This window comes from Misgurnus anguillicaudatus, chromosome 25 (assembly GCF_027580225.2).
Source record: "Misgurnus anguillicaudatus chromosome 25, ASM2758022v2, whole genome shotgun sequence".
NCBI classification, from domain to species: domain Eukaryota; kingdom Metazoa; phylum Chordata; class Actinopteri; order Cypriniformes; family Cobitidae; genus Misgurnus; species Misgurnus anguillicaudatus.
In genome coordinates, this window is record NC_073361.2 from 19,068,456 (window position 1) to 19,084,257 (window position 15,802).

At 36.7% G+C, this 15,802-nt stretch overlaps 1 protein-coding gene across 3 annotated transcripts in view; it reads right to left on the reverse strand.

Annotated features, from left to right (window-relative positions):
• arfgef1 (ADP-ribosylation factor guanine nucleotide-exchange factor 1 (brefeldin A-inhibited)) overlaps positions 1 to 15,802 on the reverse strand; it is a 73,824-nt gene that overhangs the window by 44,922 nt on the left and 13,100 nt on the right. For all 3 annotated transcript variants that reach the window (XM_055182727.2, XM_055182726.2, XM_055182728.2), the window contains exon 2: positions 2,692 to 2,722. In XM_055182727.2, coding sequence (XP_055038702.1) covers positions 2,692 to 2,722 — 31 coding nt within the window. The remainder of the gene's footprint in view (positions 1 to 2,691; positions 2,723 to 15,802) is intronic.

The following is a 15,802-nucleotide window of genomic DNA, read 5'->3' on the forward strand; positions in this document are numbered from 1 at the left end:
AGAGTGGATGGGAAGTAAAGGAGTGGAAGATAAACATCAGCTGCAACCACTGATCTATATAAATGACTGGATTGCGCATGACGTCACACTTGTGAAGCCACCGCGCCGCCATGTTGGTATACCCAAACGTTCTATTAAATCAATGGACGTTATCAGATTTTAATGATAAAACATCACTTTACTCGTCTTCTTTTTTATATGTGAAGTTACCCTGTACACTATTACAACACAAACGTCCAAAGCATGTAAATAGTTATTTACTGAAAGTTGTACATTTTGCGTTTTAAACAGTTATTATACATTCATCTTTATTACAGTATCAGATCAGCAGACAGACCGCAGCATATTTAGTATTAATGACAATAAACGTGCTCATTCTGAAATCTAAATAAATAATCATGCTTTGTACCATACGTGCATGCAATAATTTGCTAGTTTTGTAATTATGTTATCTAAACTTACAAGGTACCTAAACACTTATTTAGAGAAATAACGCCGACCGTCACAGTGTAGCTGAATGTCAAACAAAACTTTATTTATACCCGTGTCATTAACAAATGCAACAGACACACTCACCTTAACGGTTTTTTATAAATCCATTATCCTGCCCGATTAAAACATAAACATTGCAAATAACACCAGAATTAACAAATAATTAATGTACACATATCCTAAAAATTAACCTAATGTAACTGATACGCTGTAAAGGGGGTAAATTTTGATCATGATTTTGAATGGAAGTCAATGACGCTCTCTGCCGGTTGGGTATACCAAGATGGCGGCTCGAACTCTGCGCTGGCTTCACCTCACGCAGTTACGTCAAGCGTTCTATGCGCAATCCAGTCATTTATATATATCAGTGGCTGCAACCTATTTCCATACTATACTGTATGCAAACAAGATAAGGATTGATGTATAACAGTATACTGAATCACATTCAGTTAAAAATAGTATGTCACACACGTGCCTTAATCGTATTGAGTTGAATTTCTTACATTTGCATTCAAACATGTTTTCTGGACTACCACTACCCAAAATCCCTTGCCCTACAGCCGAGGCTGAACCTGCCAAAGCAGTATATAAATGTCTACCGGTAAGCCTAAAACAAATGACTAGTTTTAAATTGCAATACCAGTTTTGGCCACAAATACATACTGTTTCTTTAAGCACAAGATAACTATGGTTTTGCTACAAACTATTTTGCCAATGGTAATCAATACAGCAATATATATATATAAACCTTTTCTATTTTATATGATTCTTAAGTTTGCAAACGTTTCAAATAGATCCTTTAAAAAGACACAGGTTACCAGTTTTAGTTAGTCCGACAAATAGTTCCCAGCACCAAAAAAATGCCGATTTCCATACTATATAGTAGACGAAAACCAGTATGCTAAATGACTAGTATGTCCGAAATGTCCGTATGCAAAAAACAGTATGTGAGAAAAATGGTAAACTGCTTCAACCGAGATTTTTAGTAAGCATCCGATTGACACTTTCTATCCCATGAGCCTACGGGAGCATAATTTCTTCTCGACTGAACAAAGAAAGACATCAACATTTTGGATGACATGGTGGTGAGTAAATTATCTGGATTTTTCTTTTAAGAAAATTGACTATTCCTTTAAGTTCCGCCCAGACGCGTTACTGCAACAACGCACGTGCATCCTCTGAAACCGTTAATATACTTAGTAAGAATTGAGATGCAGCCATGCAGTACCACTATGTCAGTAAAGTCTTAGGCAGCTGACTCATCACAGGTTTACTCGGTGGAAGTCGGCTACAGTACAATAAAGCTCTTCCCATTGGCTCAATTTCCCTCCTCTACGCTCCTCACATTTCCTTCATTCAATCTCATTAATCTGTCTGTGGAGGGATTAGCCAGCTTTTACTTTTAATTGACACAAATTGAGCTGTGGCAAGACTATGAGGGAAAAGCCTGGAGCTCCTTGGAGTCTAGAGATTACCTCACACGACTCTTGCTCAGCTTAAACTCTCTTACCATAACAAACCCAATCTTCCTTTGAAGATTGTATCCAGTAAGCACATGTACAGGACATCACCAAGACATCTGAGAAAGATACCCTGACCTGCTGAATGTCATCTAACGGGAAATGTTGAAGTAACATATCGTGAAAACTACACGTCAGATGCATAGAGACCGGATTTTGCCAGGGTGAGCGAGAAAAAGAGAGAGAGTACCGGACAAAGGTCAACAAACAGAGAGAAACAACAAAAGAGGGAAATATCAAAAGCATACAAGAACAGACACAAAGCAAGACAGCTGGAGGGAAACAGGTGAGGTGTGAATTAGTGGTTGCAAAAGGTGAATGGATGGATGCTGCCTGGGGAGCCGTACGAGATGAAGGGCTGAGAGACGGGATTGAGAATGGGCTGCTGTGGCCCTGCGGAGAGAACGGCCCTGTGCACAGAACGTCTCATTCTTGTGTCTTGGACACACAGCGAGGTCTCCAAGCTATTTAACAACAAGGTCGAGAGAGGCATTTTCCATCAGCAATGAATACACACTAATCACATCGAGGGCAAGAGCACAAAGGGACTGCGTGTGGTTGGCCTCTGGAAAATGTCAGCACTGCATTACAAGCATCAGGCATGGCAATAATAAATGGGAACTTGAAATAAATGTTAAATATCTCAATGCATGAGGTATGGAATAAAGAAACAACTTACCTTAAATTTTCTGATTCTGCCTTGATTTCCTCTGTAAAGAAAGAGAGAAAGCAGATTTACAGAACTGTGGTGCACTGAAAAAATAAATAAATCACCCCATAGAGACTAATAATGCCAGAATTAAATACAGATTTAATCAGATGGTTGTCTTGTTTACCGTCTGGTGCCAGGAAAAAATAAACCTTAGAAATTCAAGAGGAGCTTTTAAGATGCACTATGGCATTATGTAAAAATCGGGGCGCATTAAAATTTAAAAAAAATTCCCCCCATAACATCCTGAAGGAACAAGAGACCTACAATAACCTTGTTTTTAGGGATGCACGATATATCGGCCGACATATCGTTATCGGCCAATAACTGCTTATTTTTAATATTATCGGTTATCGGTCTGATAGCAAAATTAGGCAGATAAATGAAAGACGATAAATGATGGATTATTTTGGTTTGTTGAACCACTTCATTTGCTCATTGCTGGCCATGTGAAGTTTTGATTGGTGCTTTCTGTGACATAGCATGAAGATAACACGTGTTGCGGGCTTAAGAAGAGTATGCTAGTCTAGCGCAAAGACAAAAAAGGTCTGGGAGTTTTTCATTGCGAAAATAATATGAATATTTATCGGCCTATATATATATATATATATAAATATATATATATATATATATATATATATATATATATATATATATATATATATATATAGGCCGATAAATATTCATATTTTATCGTCTTTCATTTATCTGCCTAATATATATCGGTTATCGGCCCCCAAATATAAAGAGTTATCGGTATCGGCCAAAATTTCCATATCGGTGCATCCCTACATGTTTTTGCTTTTTTTTGAAAGAAAAAAAAAACGCTATGACTTTGCAGTGACTAAAGTCTTCTGAACGGATTTAAGGATGCTGCTGTAGTATGCAATTGCTAGGATTTACTGCCTACCGCCTTAACTAGGTCATCAAAATAATAATAATAATAATAATAATAATAATAATAATAATAATAATAATAATTCGCTGCACAAAAGGCTGTCAAGTGCATCTCGGAGAATAGCGCGGATGCGCTTCACCGCGAGTGGGCAATACTTTAATAAAAATAATGCGATTAAGAGCATAATCACAGCAAGTGTAATCGTATTAAAGCAGGTGGCAGACACCGTTTTTAACAGCGGGATGCGGCCACGTAAAAGCTTTAACAAAGCACAAATTCGCTTTAAACTTGACATAAAAAAAGTTTTTCTTGAACTCTGTCAACCCGACTCACTGTCAGCAGTCTGCCTTCATCCAGAAATAGCTTAAATATCCAACAGCAGCGTATAAAACCGTTACAGGCACTGTCATAATATTTCTGTCATGAAATACATCCATAAGAACGTGTTTGTCATTTAACACAATTACATTAAGTATATGTGAGTTCATCATTTGTGCTCTGCATTGGGCTATGTGTGAATAATAAGCACAATCATTAGCCAATAATTCGAAAATAAAAACTGCATGAGTGAAAAGGTAAGCTCAAGTCATGTAAACATCTTACTGCGATTAAGTCTATACTCGCATTATTGGTGTACATGTAAACGTAGTCATTGACAGGGTGTTTATGGGTGGTTGCCTTCTGGCAGAAGTCAGATGTGTCCAACCTCAAATTTCTATGGTATTGTGTTCGCTACATGTAGCTCACATCCCTCCATCAATAAAAGTCTACTGGATTTATTCATGTTTTATCAATGACCAAGCAGAGATGGAGGAACCAAATCACATTCTTCTGAGGTGGTTTTCACTGAAATCAAACATAAAAACAGCTCCATTATTTGTGGAGTGCTGAACATCCACCAGACTTTTAAACTACAAACACTGAAAAATATATTTAGCTTTGAAACCTCTTCCTAAAAAAAACAAATCACTCATTACCTACATGAAAGAAAACACATTAGAGTCTAGACGATGTACTAACAAGAATCAGTGACGTATATTTGCTGCCACAACTCGATTCAATAGCACAGAACTCTTTTGGTCCATTCCTCACAGCAGGTCAGGATTTCTGACTGTGATGTTTTTTTGAAAGTAGTTTGGGTTGAACATGTTAGTGCTGAACAAGAGCCTCTGGTCACATAGAGCAGCTACAGTTATGAATGACTAAGTGTACGGCATGGGAACAATGTAATACTGTAGACAGACGATCTTTCCTCCCCACTGCAGTAAACAATGATGAGTATAGCAGTTTAAAAACCTGTACACGCTGTGCTAACAGACAGGAATGCATTAGATAAAACTGCTTCTTAACAAAACATGGGAAGTAATTACACCACTATAAATAACATTAAAATATATAATTTTACCCAGCATACTGCTTAAATATAAAGGGGTAAATAATGTACAAACATGCATAACAGCATACATTTATATGTAACATTTGGATACATTATATAAAATATTATTAATTAGATTAAATAGATTTAAATAGATTTAAATTATGATTAATATGTTATATTGCACATTCAGCGACCCAAGTTTGAATCCTTACTCGAATACTTTCCTGTCCAAATAGAGGCAAAAATGTAAAAAAAAAACATAATTACTATAGTTAAACCATTGCTACCATTGTTAAAATCTTGCCTCTACAAAAGAGAATCAATTGTTACTTCACTTTTACTTTAATAAAACCATGGTTAATTTTCATTAGGGATAACAACAATATTGATCTAGCTACCAAACTAACTGCAAAAAAAGCTTAATTGGATATATTTGTTGATAAATAAGCTGTGTGTGTTTAATTAATTTTTTATTCAAATTTATTTAATTAAATTGTTTCATTTAAAGGCAGTATAGACGGTTTTAGCAGTAACAACATAAACAAGCGGCTGTCGCGGTACGCACATAACTTCCGGTAAACTCCGCTAATAATAAATAACAACAAAGTACTTTAAACGTAGTTTATTTATATAACAAGCAAAACAACAACACATAGAATACCTAGGAAACCAAAATATTTGTTATTTTCGACGAGGCATTTGTTCAAGAGATCAGTTTAGCAACTAGTCAGACCATTAAAAAAACGAAACCGGAAGTAAGGTTCGGATCCAGCCATGTATCACGTGCGTCAGATGAAACCGTCTATAGGCAGGAATGATCTAAAAAAAAACTTTTTACAAATTTGTTTAAACTGTCTATATATACCAATACATAAGAAAAATGTAAGTACTCTGAAAAAGAGAGTATAAAAATCGAGTGTCTGTAGACCTCTCACCAATGTTTTAAACACAGCTCATTTTTCCATTTACTCCACCCCCTCCCTTCTGGGTTTCATTTAAAGCCACGCCCCCAAAACACATGAACGCGCGACGCTGACCGGCTCTGCTGGGAGAAGCATTTACCTCAGACGAGCGGAGAGGAAGGAACGCGGTGCATGTAGTAACATCATGTCACAATCACATGTAATAATACACCTAACTTTATCACTATGAATATAAATAAATAGGATGGCTTTTAGTACTCACTATTAAGCTAGTGTTTTGCATGTAAGAGTTTTTGTGATGAAAGCATTATTCACTCTGATGAGGACTACACACCGGAGACAATACCGCTACCGCATCGTCGACTCGAGGAAAAGCCACACGATATTTACTCTCGTTTGATTTCTTCGTTTATTCCTTTTTTTGCCTTGTTTGCCTTCGCTGACTGCATATGCAGGTACTGTGAGTTCTGAATGCTCTTTCTCTGCCATACTTTTGCTCTTCCTAGAGTGCCTCGTGCACGTTCAAATCAATCGGGTGTGCGCATGTGTGGGCAGATCCCATAGCAACAGGGGTGGTGCCATGGTCGCGAGAGAGAGTGATAGTCGCGCAAGCCAATCATTTGTTTCGTCCCGAATGGAAATAATGAGCTGTGTTTAAAACAGTCGTGAACGGTCTACAGACACTTGACTTTTGTCCTCTCTTTTTCAGAGTACTTACATTTTAATTATGTATTTGTATATAAAGACAAATTTGTAAAAAAGTTTTTAAGATAATTCCTGCTGATCCTGCCTTTAATTGTTTAATTGTTTCAAAGCAGCTTTACATTAATAAAAGCAGGAGAAAACACAGAAAAATCGGTGGACAACATACGCAGCAGATTACATGGGCTAAGATTAAACCGCATTAGCGAGCGTAGTGATAATGTACCGTATACCTGTAGCTCAGCTGGTAAAGCATTGCATTAGCATCTCAAGGGTCATGGGTTTGAATTCAAGGAAACACACATACTGATAATAAAATGTATAGCTTGTATGCTTTGTAATGCTGCATACACACCAAACGTGAAGCATTGTGTTCCTTGCTCTAGTCTGGCTTTGTGTCATGCCAATTTTCTGCTTAAGTTGAATATTTTCAATTTACGCAAAATAGCTCTTGATCAAATCTTTTTGCATTGACTTCGTATGTAATCTACTCGCGCAAATAGTTAAATTCGACTCTGGTGTGTACGCAGCAGGTGAATAGTGCATGTTTGCGGCATCACGTCCCTTGCTCAATATTACTTGCTGGATTTAACCTTTGTCCAGGCAAATTTTTCATCAAGTTGAATTTTTTCAACTTGCGTGGAAGACGCGTTTGAGGTGAACAGAGCATGTTCGTGGCAATCACGCTGCCCAATTTGTGTCATTCGCATCGCCTAGTACAAACTTGCGTCTATTTGGGTCTTTGCATTGACTTTGTATGTAATATACTCACGCAAATCATTAAATTTGTGTTTGGTGTGCATAATAAATAAAAGCATCTGTCAAATGCATAAATGTAATGCAATGTAAAAATACATTTTATCAATGACTATAATGAAGTAGGAATAACATGACAGCATTAAGTATTGTCTCTTGTTTGCTCTGAGCATCATGGCCTTTCCAAATCCATTCCTTGTTTTACATGTAACCTACGCCTCTTTATGGGTTTGATGGGGTAATGTAGATGTAGCCAATGTGTTCGCTGCAGTGGATGATGTTGAATCAGTGTTAGCTGTAGACCATCCCTAGATAAACATGGAAACCATAGCAACATGTACGGCTTTCAACAGAATACCCTTGGTCTAAATTTGTCCCAATCTATTGCATTAGGTCCATTGAGTGCACTTATTTTTCTAATCTTCGCAGAGCGACATGAACCGACCTTGAAAAAGCTCCAGGCTTGTGCAAACAAGTAAAGATAAAACAAATAACAGCCTCCACATCACAGCTTTAACGTCAGAGAAACATCTCACAGGAAAGCATCCCATCAAAAATCATCACCACAATCCAGGGTTGTTGGCAATTGTGTTGCAGTAGTTTTAACTCTGTCCTTGCATTTACATTCATTCATTTGACAGATGCTTTTATTCAAACTGACTTACAGTGCATTTAAAGTACATTTGTATCTTTGTATCTGTTTTTCCTTGGAATCAAACTTTCCGTTCTTTCTGACAAAAAATAAGTCTTCAAGGGCACAGCATGGTTATCAAGACTAGAAAAGGAATTCATCACCTCTACATCAAGGCTCACACTTGTTACCCTCCTCCTAAAATGATCAGACACATCCCATAAACCTGAAGAATACCAGCAAATAGAATCTCACTGTATGTCACACTAATGCATTCATAACAGTTGGCACCATTGCACTCTTGTAAGTTAGCCAGCAAACAGACTTCCTGAGCTGACAGTTGGGACAACATACTATGACACCGCATAAACAAGCTTCTTATAATGAGCTTCAAATATCTAATATAAAATATAACAGATCCACAAATTACTCACAATCTCCAACACAAAGTGTGATAAATAAAACAAACAAACAAACCCTTCTGTGAACTCCAGAGGAACTATTATTAAACCACAACTACTGCAATTCCACTCCGCTTGGTGTTTTATTGCTTTCATTTAGAAACAACATTACACTAAATAGAAATATTTACTAACAAAAAATATTTTAACATGATAAAAAATCTTCATAAATACACTTTTAAAAGTGTATTTTTAAAAACCATTATAAATTGCACTTTTAAAACTGTAGTTAGACTGAAATATTTGCTTTTGTGCTTTTAAAAAACTTTAAAAGGGGTTTGCTTTTTATATTATAAATTATTATCATCATTTTTATGGACAAAATATTAGGGGTGTGCATTGGCTTTGCCCTCACAATTCAATTCAATTACGATTCACCAGATGGGTGATTCTCACAAAAACTTGGTTTTAAAAATGTCAAGCATGAAAATGTAAAAATTGCTTAAATTTACTTTTTTTCCCACCAGACATTGAAAAACAAAGTCTGGAGTAAATGGGAACATTAATTTAAAAACTTTTACTTATCATTTAACACTTTTTGTGTTTTTTCCTAAAAAATCTCATTACCGCAACAGTCAGAAAACATCAACACTGACATATTTTCAAAATGACATGACAAACCTGAAAGAACATAATTTGGAGATTCTGCACATGCATTTAAAATCAAAGTATTATGCTTCTATTAATTAAATTAACATTTAATAAGCATCTGTTGCGGTAATGATAATCAAAATGTCGTGTAAGCATTCTGACAAGACAATATTTCAAATTAACTGTAAAAAAATGATCTTACCTGGTAGCCATCTTGAAGTAACTGGTCCATGTGCTTGCTCACTCAAAATCAAACTTTATTAAAATTCTGTATTCTGTGTGCGTAAACTGTTCTCAAAAAGTGTTGTGGAGGATGAGAACATCAGTCATGGACACATCATTTTCCTAATTTTTCTTCATTTTTATTATACATGAATATTCAGTAAATATTTTTTCTGTCATCTAAAGTAGTCTGGCAAAACATCAATTTATTTATTTTTTTGTGTTAATTTGATTAAATTACAACATAACGCATGTTCAAACACAGCCGGACACATTGCGGTAATGAGAATTTCAGCAGAAAATGAGATAAAATTTCCAATTATAAATTCTTATGTTGAAATCACACATTGTGCAAGGTAGAACACAGTATTGTGTTAATTCTGATGCTTTTTAATGTTACTATATTACACATTTTAAAGCTAAAATCATTAGTGCCGTGGTGTTTCAATGGTTTCGTGAGAATCACCCAGTTAACGATTCAATTCAATTCGATTTGCGATCAGAATTCTACTGTACACAACAAGGCAAATTTTTCATCAGTCAAGTAGTAAAGTCAAGTGCAACTATTCTCAACAAAAACGGAAGCTTAGCAGCTTTAAGACAATGACAATTATATACCTGAGACGAGAATTTTACACAGAGCGTAAGTCTTGTCTAGTTTCCCATTAACTTCGTAGAATCCGAAATGTGCCCATATGTTTGCTTTCCATGGAAAAGAGTCCGTTTTTATTGTCCACTCGAGGCCAGGAAATAAACAGTGACATACTCGATTATGGCACTTTGCTGCATCGATGCTGAATCAGGCATTCGCTCATTGCGTTGCATCGCAGAATCGATTGTTGTTGAAATGACACCCCTACAAAATATATCATTTTGTCATGACTTTGTCATTAAAGCTCCTGTTCTTTCTGTGTTTTTGAAGCTTTGATTGTGTTTACAGTGTGCAATATAACATGTGTTCATGTTTCACATGTAAAAAAAACACTGTATTTTTCACACAATTTACTTATCTGTTTAGCGCTGTTTTTACTATCCTCAAAACGGGCTGATGTCTTCCTTGTTCTATAAAGTCTCTCCTTCAGAAATACGTAACGGGTTTAAAAATGGGATCAGAAAGAACGTGACCTTTAATTTCATTGAAAACCTCAAATTTTATGAAATAAGTATTTTTGAAATGGTTGATTTGGACTGAATAACTAGGAAAAAGCAGTCAATAAAGGCCTAGAATGGATGGGAAATCCTTCAATAGTGTTTAAAAAACATCTCAAGGTGACACCTGAACAAGACTTACAAGACTTAGCACTCATATTACTATGAAGGGGACAATGCAACGCTCAATAGCTGTGTCCCAATTCAAAGGCTGTGACCTTCTAAGGATGCGTCCTCAGAAGGTGAGCACTCGGTCTTTTAAGGTGACTAAAAATGAGAGAACTAAAATGAGAGAGTCTAGCCTTCAAAGAATCCGTAATTTGCGTCACCTGCTGTATGCGTTTACACAGCGGAGACGTTTCTGACTTATTCAAATAAATATGGAAGCAGAAAAATATTAATTTATTTTAGAAAATATGACACATTAACGAAGATTAAACTTTTAACAGTATATTAGGTTATTAATTAACCTTAGAAATATATGCAACATACACAGAATAATATTAATACAAAACATAACTTATAATACTAAAGCAGTGACAAGAAACTTTTTCTGCTAAATACACACATTTTTAATAAAGGTTTTAAATGTTTATTTCAAAATATTAAGCCGTTACAGGCGTGCAATGATGCATTTTAAGGCTTAATTTTAAGCATCCTTCGAATTGGCACAGTATTACTAGCCTTCAGTCATGCTACTGTGGCGCAATCGGTCTTAGAATACGTCCTTCGAAGGTCAAAGCCTTTGAATTGGGGCATAGCTCCAATAGTCACTCTGGCAATGGAAGTCCCGCCTTCCAGTTAAAAGAACCAATCATATATCGATAAAGATGAATGATGCTGTCTAAGAGCTGCTCTATACCAGGGCTTTTCAAACCTGCCCTGGAGGACCACAATTACTGCACAATTTGCACGTCTCCCTCTTTAGACACACCTGGTTTAAATCTTCAGCTCATTAGTAGAGACTGCAAGACCTGAACAGGGTGTGTAAGGTAACTGAATGAGGTGTGTCACAAAAGGGAAACATGCAAATGTGCAGTATTAGTGGTCCTCCAAGACAGGTTTGAAAACACCTGCTCTATACAGAGTCGTGTGAGGCACTTGCCAACCTAAGTGCAGTAACTTAAACGACCTCAAAAAATTAAAAGCTTTAAGAAACAAGTGATGTCAGCCAATTAAGTTAAGCTGTTTAAGAGTATGGTAATAAACCTGTGTTGGTCCACTAAGAAGCCATAATGACCCACATTAGGAGGTGGTTTACCATGTTCCCTCTATGCACCAGCGGGGCCTCCCGGCTTTCTGTGAATCTCTGGTCTGGGACACACAGCATTCCACATAACCATGGAAAAATAAATAGACTCAAGCAGGCCTACTGTATTCAACTGCCAATGAATAAGAGTAAGTGTCTATGCATGTAAGAGAGAGAATGAGATTTTGCACCAAATCAGTGTGATCTTTTTTCTGTGAGTAAATCAAGAACTGCCTCCTCTCTAAACACACTTTTTTTCTTCTTGTACGTTCACACCACCCCAGACTTGAGCTTTCAAAGTTACCGGAAATCAGCGTTTTGAGCGACCATAGCATCAATCAGGAAGTTGAAAGAAGCTCAACGTTATGGTAATGAGCTAAGACGCGGTTCAGCGGCAAGCAGCAGCAAAACACCAGCAACCAATCGGAATATAGCTTAGACATCCTTCGCTGGCTAATTCCGGAAAAACATACGATTTAAACTTTCGTTCCTACCAAAACATTAGTTCAGAGAAAACAGACTTTAGAGCGGCCAAAGCGTCAACAAGCTTCCCCGCACCTTTTGACAAGCGTCCTTGACCAGGTGGCCTGAGCTTCTTTGGAAGCTCAAGTCTGCGGTGGTGTGAACGTAAAAACAATTGATAAAAAACTGATATCAATGACATTCTGGTCTACAGATATGCTTAGGTGCCTTCACTGTAAAGGTCTACACATTTTTGAACTTTTATCATCTGCCCAATCTGATAAAAAAGTAAAGTATCCACATGCTTCCAGCCAAAGAATAAATACTTGCTAAGGCAAGTCTCACCTTTTGAAAACTGATACACAAAGTACTTAGTGTTTGTGTTCAAAGCTGTAGAAGAATTCAAACCCTTCCTGGTTTTCATTTACGCTCTACCTGCTCAAGTGGGCCACAAAACAGAAACGTTGGACATGACTCACAACCACTATTTTCCAAATCAAAGAATGACCTTATCAATTGACATTATCACAGTAGCCACAAAAAACATTTGCGTGTAACACAAATGTTATATTTAACTGAATAAAAAAAGTCTCAAATTCAAGTTAACTAATGGAATATGTTGGAGAGCTGCCCATGTGATATCTCTATATGCAATATCAACACGCTAAAATAAACGCTCGTAACGAATCAGAATTATGCATCAAGCTTTCACATTAAGCTCTCACTGTGCTGTGGTGCTGACAGCGTCTTTGAGATAATTGTGCAGTGGAGACAGGAATCGACTGATGAAATAACAAGTACTATCATCTAAACTGCACAGAGCTGTGATTCACTCCAATCAGAGAAATAACACCACCAATAACACTTTTTAAGAAAAACTAAATAAGAGCGCTTTCAAAAACTGCTTAATATTATACATGTTTACTTTTAATTTATAGGTCTATTTTTTGCTATTTTATTACAAATAAATAGATACATACATAAATAAATTCTTTTATTTTACTCATTTAACTCATTCACCGCCAGCCTTTTTGAGAAAAGTTGCCCACCTGCATTTTTGTGATTTTAACAAAATTTTCACAAAATTCCTTGCAGGAAAAATTATTTTCTATAAATATATAAACATACAAATTATATCAAATTAAAGAACACACCCTCTGCTTTCAAACAAACAATAAACAAACAAACAAACAAACAAAATGGGGAAAAAACGTTTCATTATATATTTACTTTTTCTACTTAATTTAACCACTGAAATATGGATATTTCTCTTCAAAAATACAACATTTTAAGCATAAAGCTTAAAAAATTGCGTTTTTGTAAAGAAATTTATGTTAGAGATCAGACTCAGAATGACTATCAAACATAAAGGCAGTTAAAATAAATCATTAAATCTTTAAAAATTAAATTCGTTTTGGCGCCATCTGGTGGATAAAAGTTTCACTTTCACTTTGAAATTCGTCCAGAAAGGCATATTTATTAGTTAAATATGAACTCAAATGACGAGATAACTCGTCAATGGCGGTGAATGAGTTAATTAATATTTATTTGTTAGGGCTGTCAAAAGATTCATCGTGATTAATCGCATACAAAATAAAAGTTTATGTTTGCATAATATATTTGTGTGTGTATTGTGATAAATTATTATGTATATAAAGAGTTTGGTTCCAAAACGCAATAAAATAAATTTTGACTAATTTCGGTAAAAAATGTTTATTCTATACAAAGAAAATGACAAGATGAAGACAAACTAAATATTTTATATGCAAAAACAAACTTTTACTTGCGGGATTCAACTTCCTGTCAACTTGGGCGAAGATGCGTTTGAGGCGAATAGCGCGTGTTTTCACTGCAAACCCGCCATCCATATCACATCATTCACATCGCCCCACGCAAGGACGCGTCTGATCGCGTCTTTGCATTGACTTTATATGTAATCTACTCGCGCAAATCTTTAAACTCGCAACTGGTGTGAACCCGGCGTTAGGCCTCCTAAAAGTCCTCCTCCCTACTCTTAACACTGTATAGGAGACAGGAAATGGGCATGTCACCTATTCGACAAAGTTAAGAAAAGATTAACTTTATGCAAATGACAAGCAACTTTCGGGAGCGACTAACAATAAGAGTGAAGCAGCATCTGTCTTTCGTCATTTAGTGCGAGGACGATTAATCATTTGTTCATAGTTGTTACCAGAATTAGAAACGCCTCCACATACCTCATTTAAAAAGATGTGCAACACACACCGACAAAGTTGCTGGCAGTTTGCATGCAGCATGAGAAATTTATTCACAATTATGCTTGCAAAAACGCTTGTTGTCATTAAAAATGTTGTATATCGTTTTGTATAGCAACGGCAATTTAGGGAAAACATTCAATGACATCACATCCCCATACAAAATCAATTACGTTCCAAACAGGGCCATTGACTTAGATGTCAAACATGTTCGTGTAACACCTGCGATCATACTGACTCTGGAGGTGTCAGACAGTTGCACTTTTAATGAATCAGAAATAGCTTCACTTTCACTAGCGGCCTGGGAGCGAGAGCTGTTGCGGGATGTGGGATGAGCCCATGCCATGACTTGTCGCTCTGTACAGCTGCGCCGCAGGGATTTAACTTAGCATGACGGCCAAAAGCCACGACTCTGTTAACAGGCTCACCCTTTTCACACTGGCAAATTGTAGGCAAGCGCTGTAATTACATTTTTCAGCTTTCGATCTTGACTCCAAATGTTAAGTCCTACATATGCATGCACTTGCTTATCTTCCACCCCGCTCTGGTGACGACAACATGGTGCAAACAAAACACAACTGCACTGGGACAGCTACACCTGGGGCAAACAACTCACGGCACGTAATATCTGGTGCCAATTCAGACTCCAGCTGCTGGGAGACTTCTGTTCCATCAATTAAGCAAAAAGCTACAGCGGAGTGAATTGTGGTGTGTCTTGTGGTAAACACACATGCTGCAGTATCGGCGTCGGGGAAAGATAAACAGCGGGAGGGGGGTCCTACGGGAATCCTGCGGTACATCACGTGATCAGCACTGAGGCAACATGTGCACACTGATGCAACAGCAATAACTGCAGTCTAACATACAAACCAAACTGCAACCATCACCAAAACATTTGTGATTTGAGCCCAAACCATTTCAGATGTTGATGAGAAGTTCATTGATGTTTTCCTCTCTTCCACCTGTCATTCTGTCTTGAATGGATTCATGATATGAGCCAAAACACAACAACAGCACCAGCAAAGCTTCTTTCAAGAGACCATCTGGGCCTAAATCCCTCCGGCTAATGGAAAGCTCTAATCTGTTGCCTACACTGTCAGAAAAAAGTACAAAGGCTGTCACCGGGGTGGTACTTTTTCAAAAAGTACACCTTTGTACCTAAAGGGTGCAAATAAGTACCTCTAAGGTACATATTGATACCTCAAAGGTACATTTCTGTACCTAATTGGTCCATATTAGGACCTTTTTATAAGGTACCTTCTCAGTGACATTTCTCAGAAGTTACACTAGTTTTGCATTGTTACTCAGTTTTGGTTTTAGCTTATTTTAAAGCTGCAATATGTAACTTCTAACTTTATAATCGCTATCTTTGTTGTTTTTTAACATAAATCTGAAAGTTACTCATCCTTAAGTGTATTGGAGTCA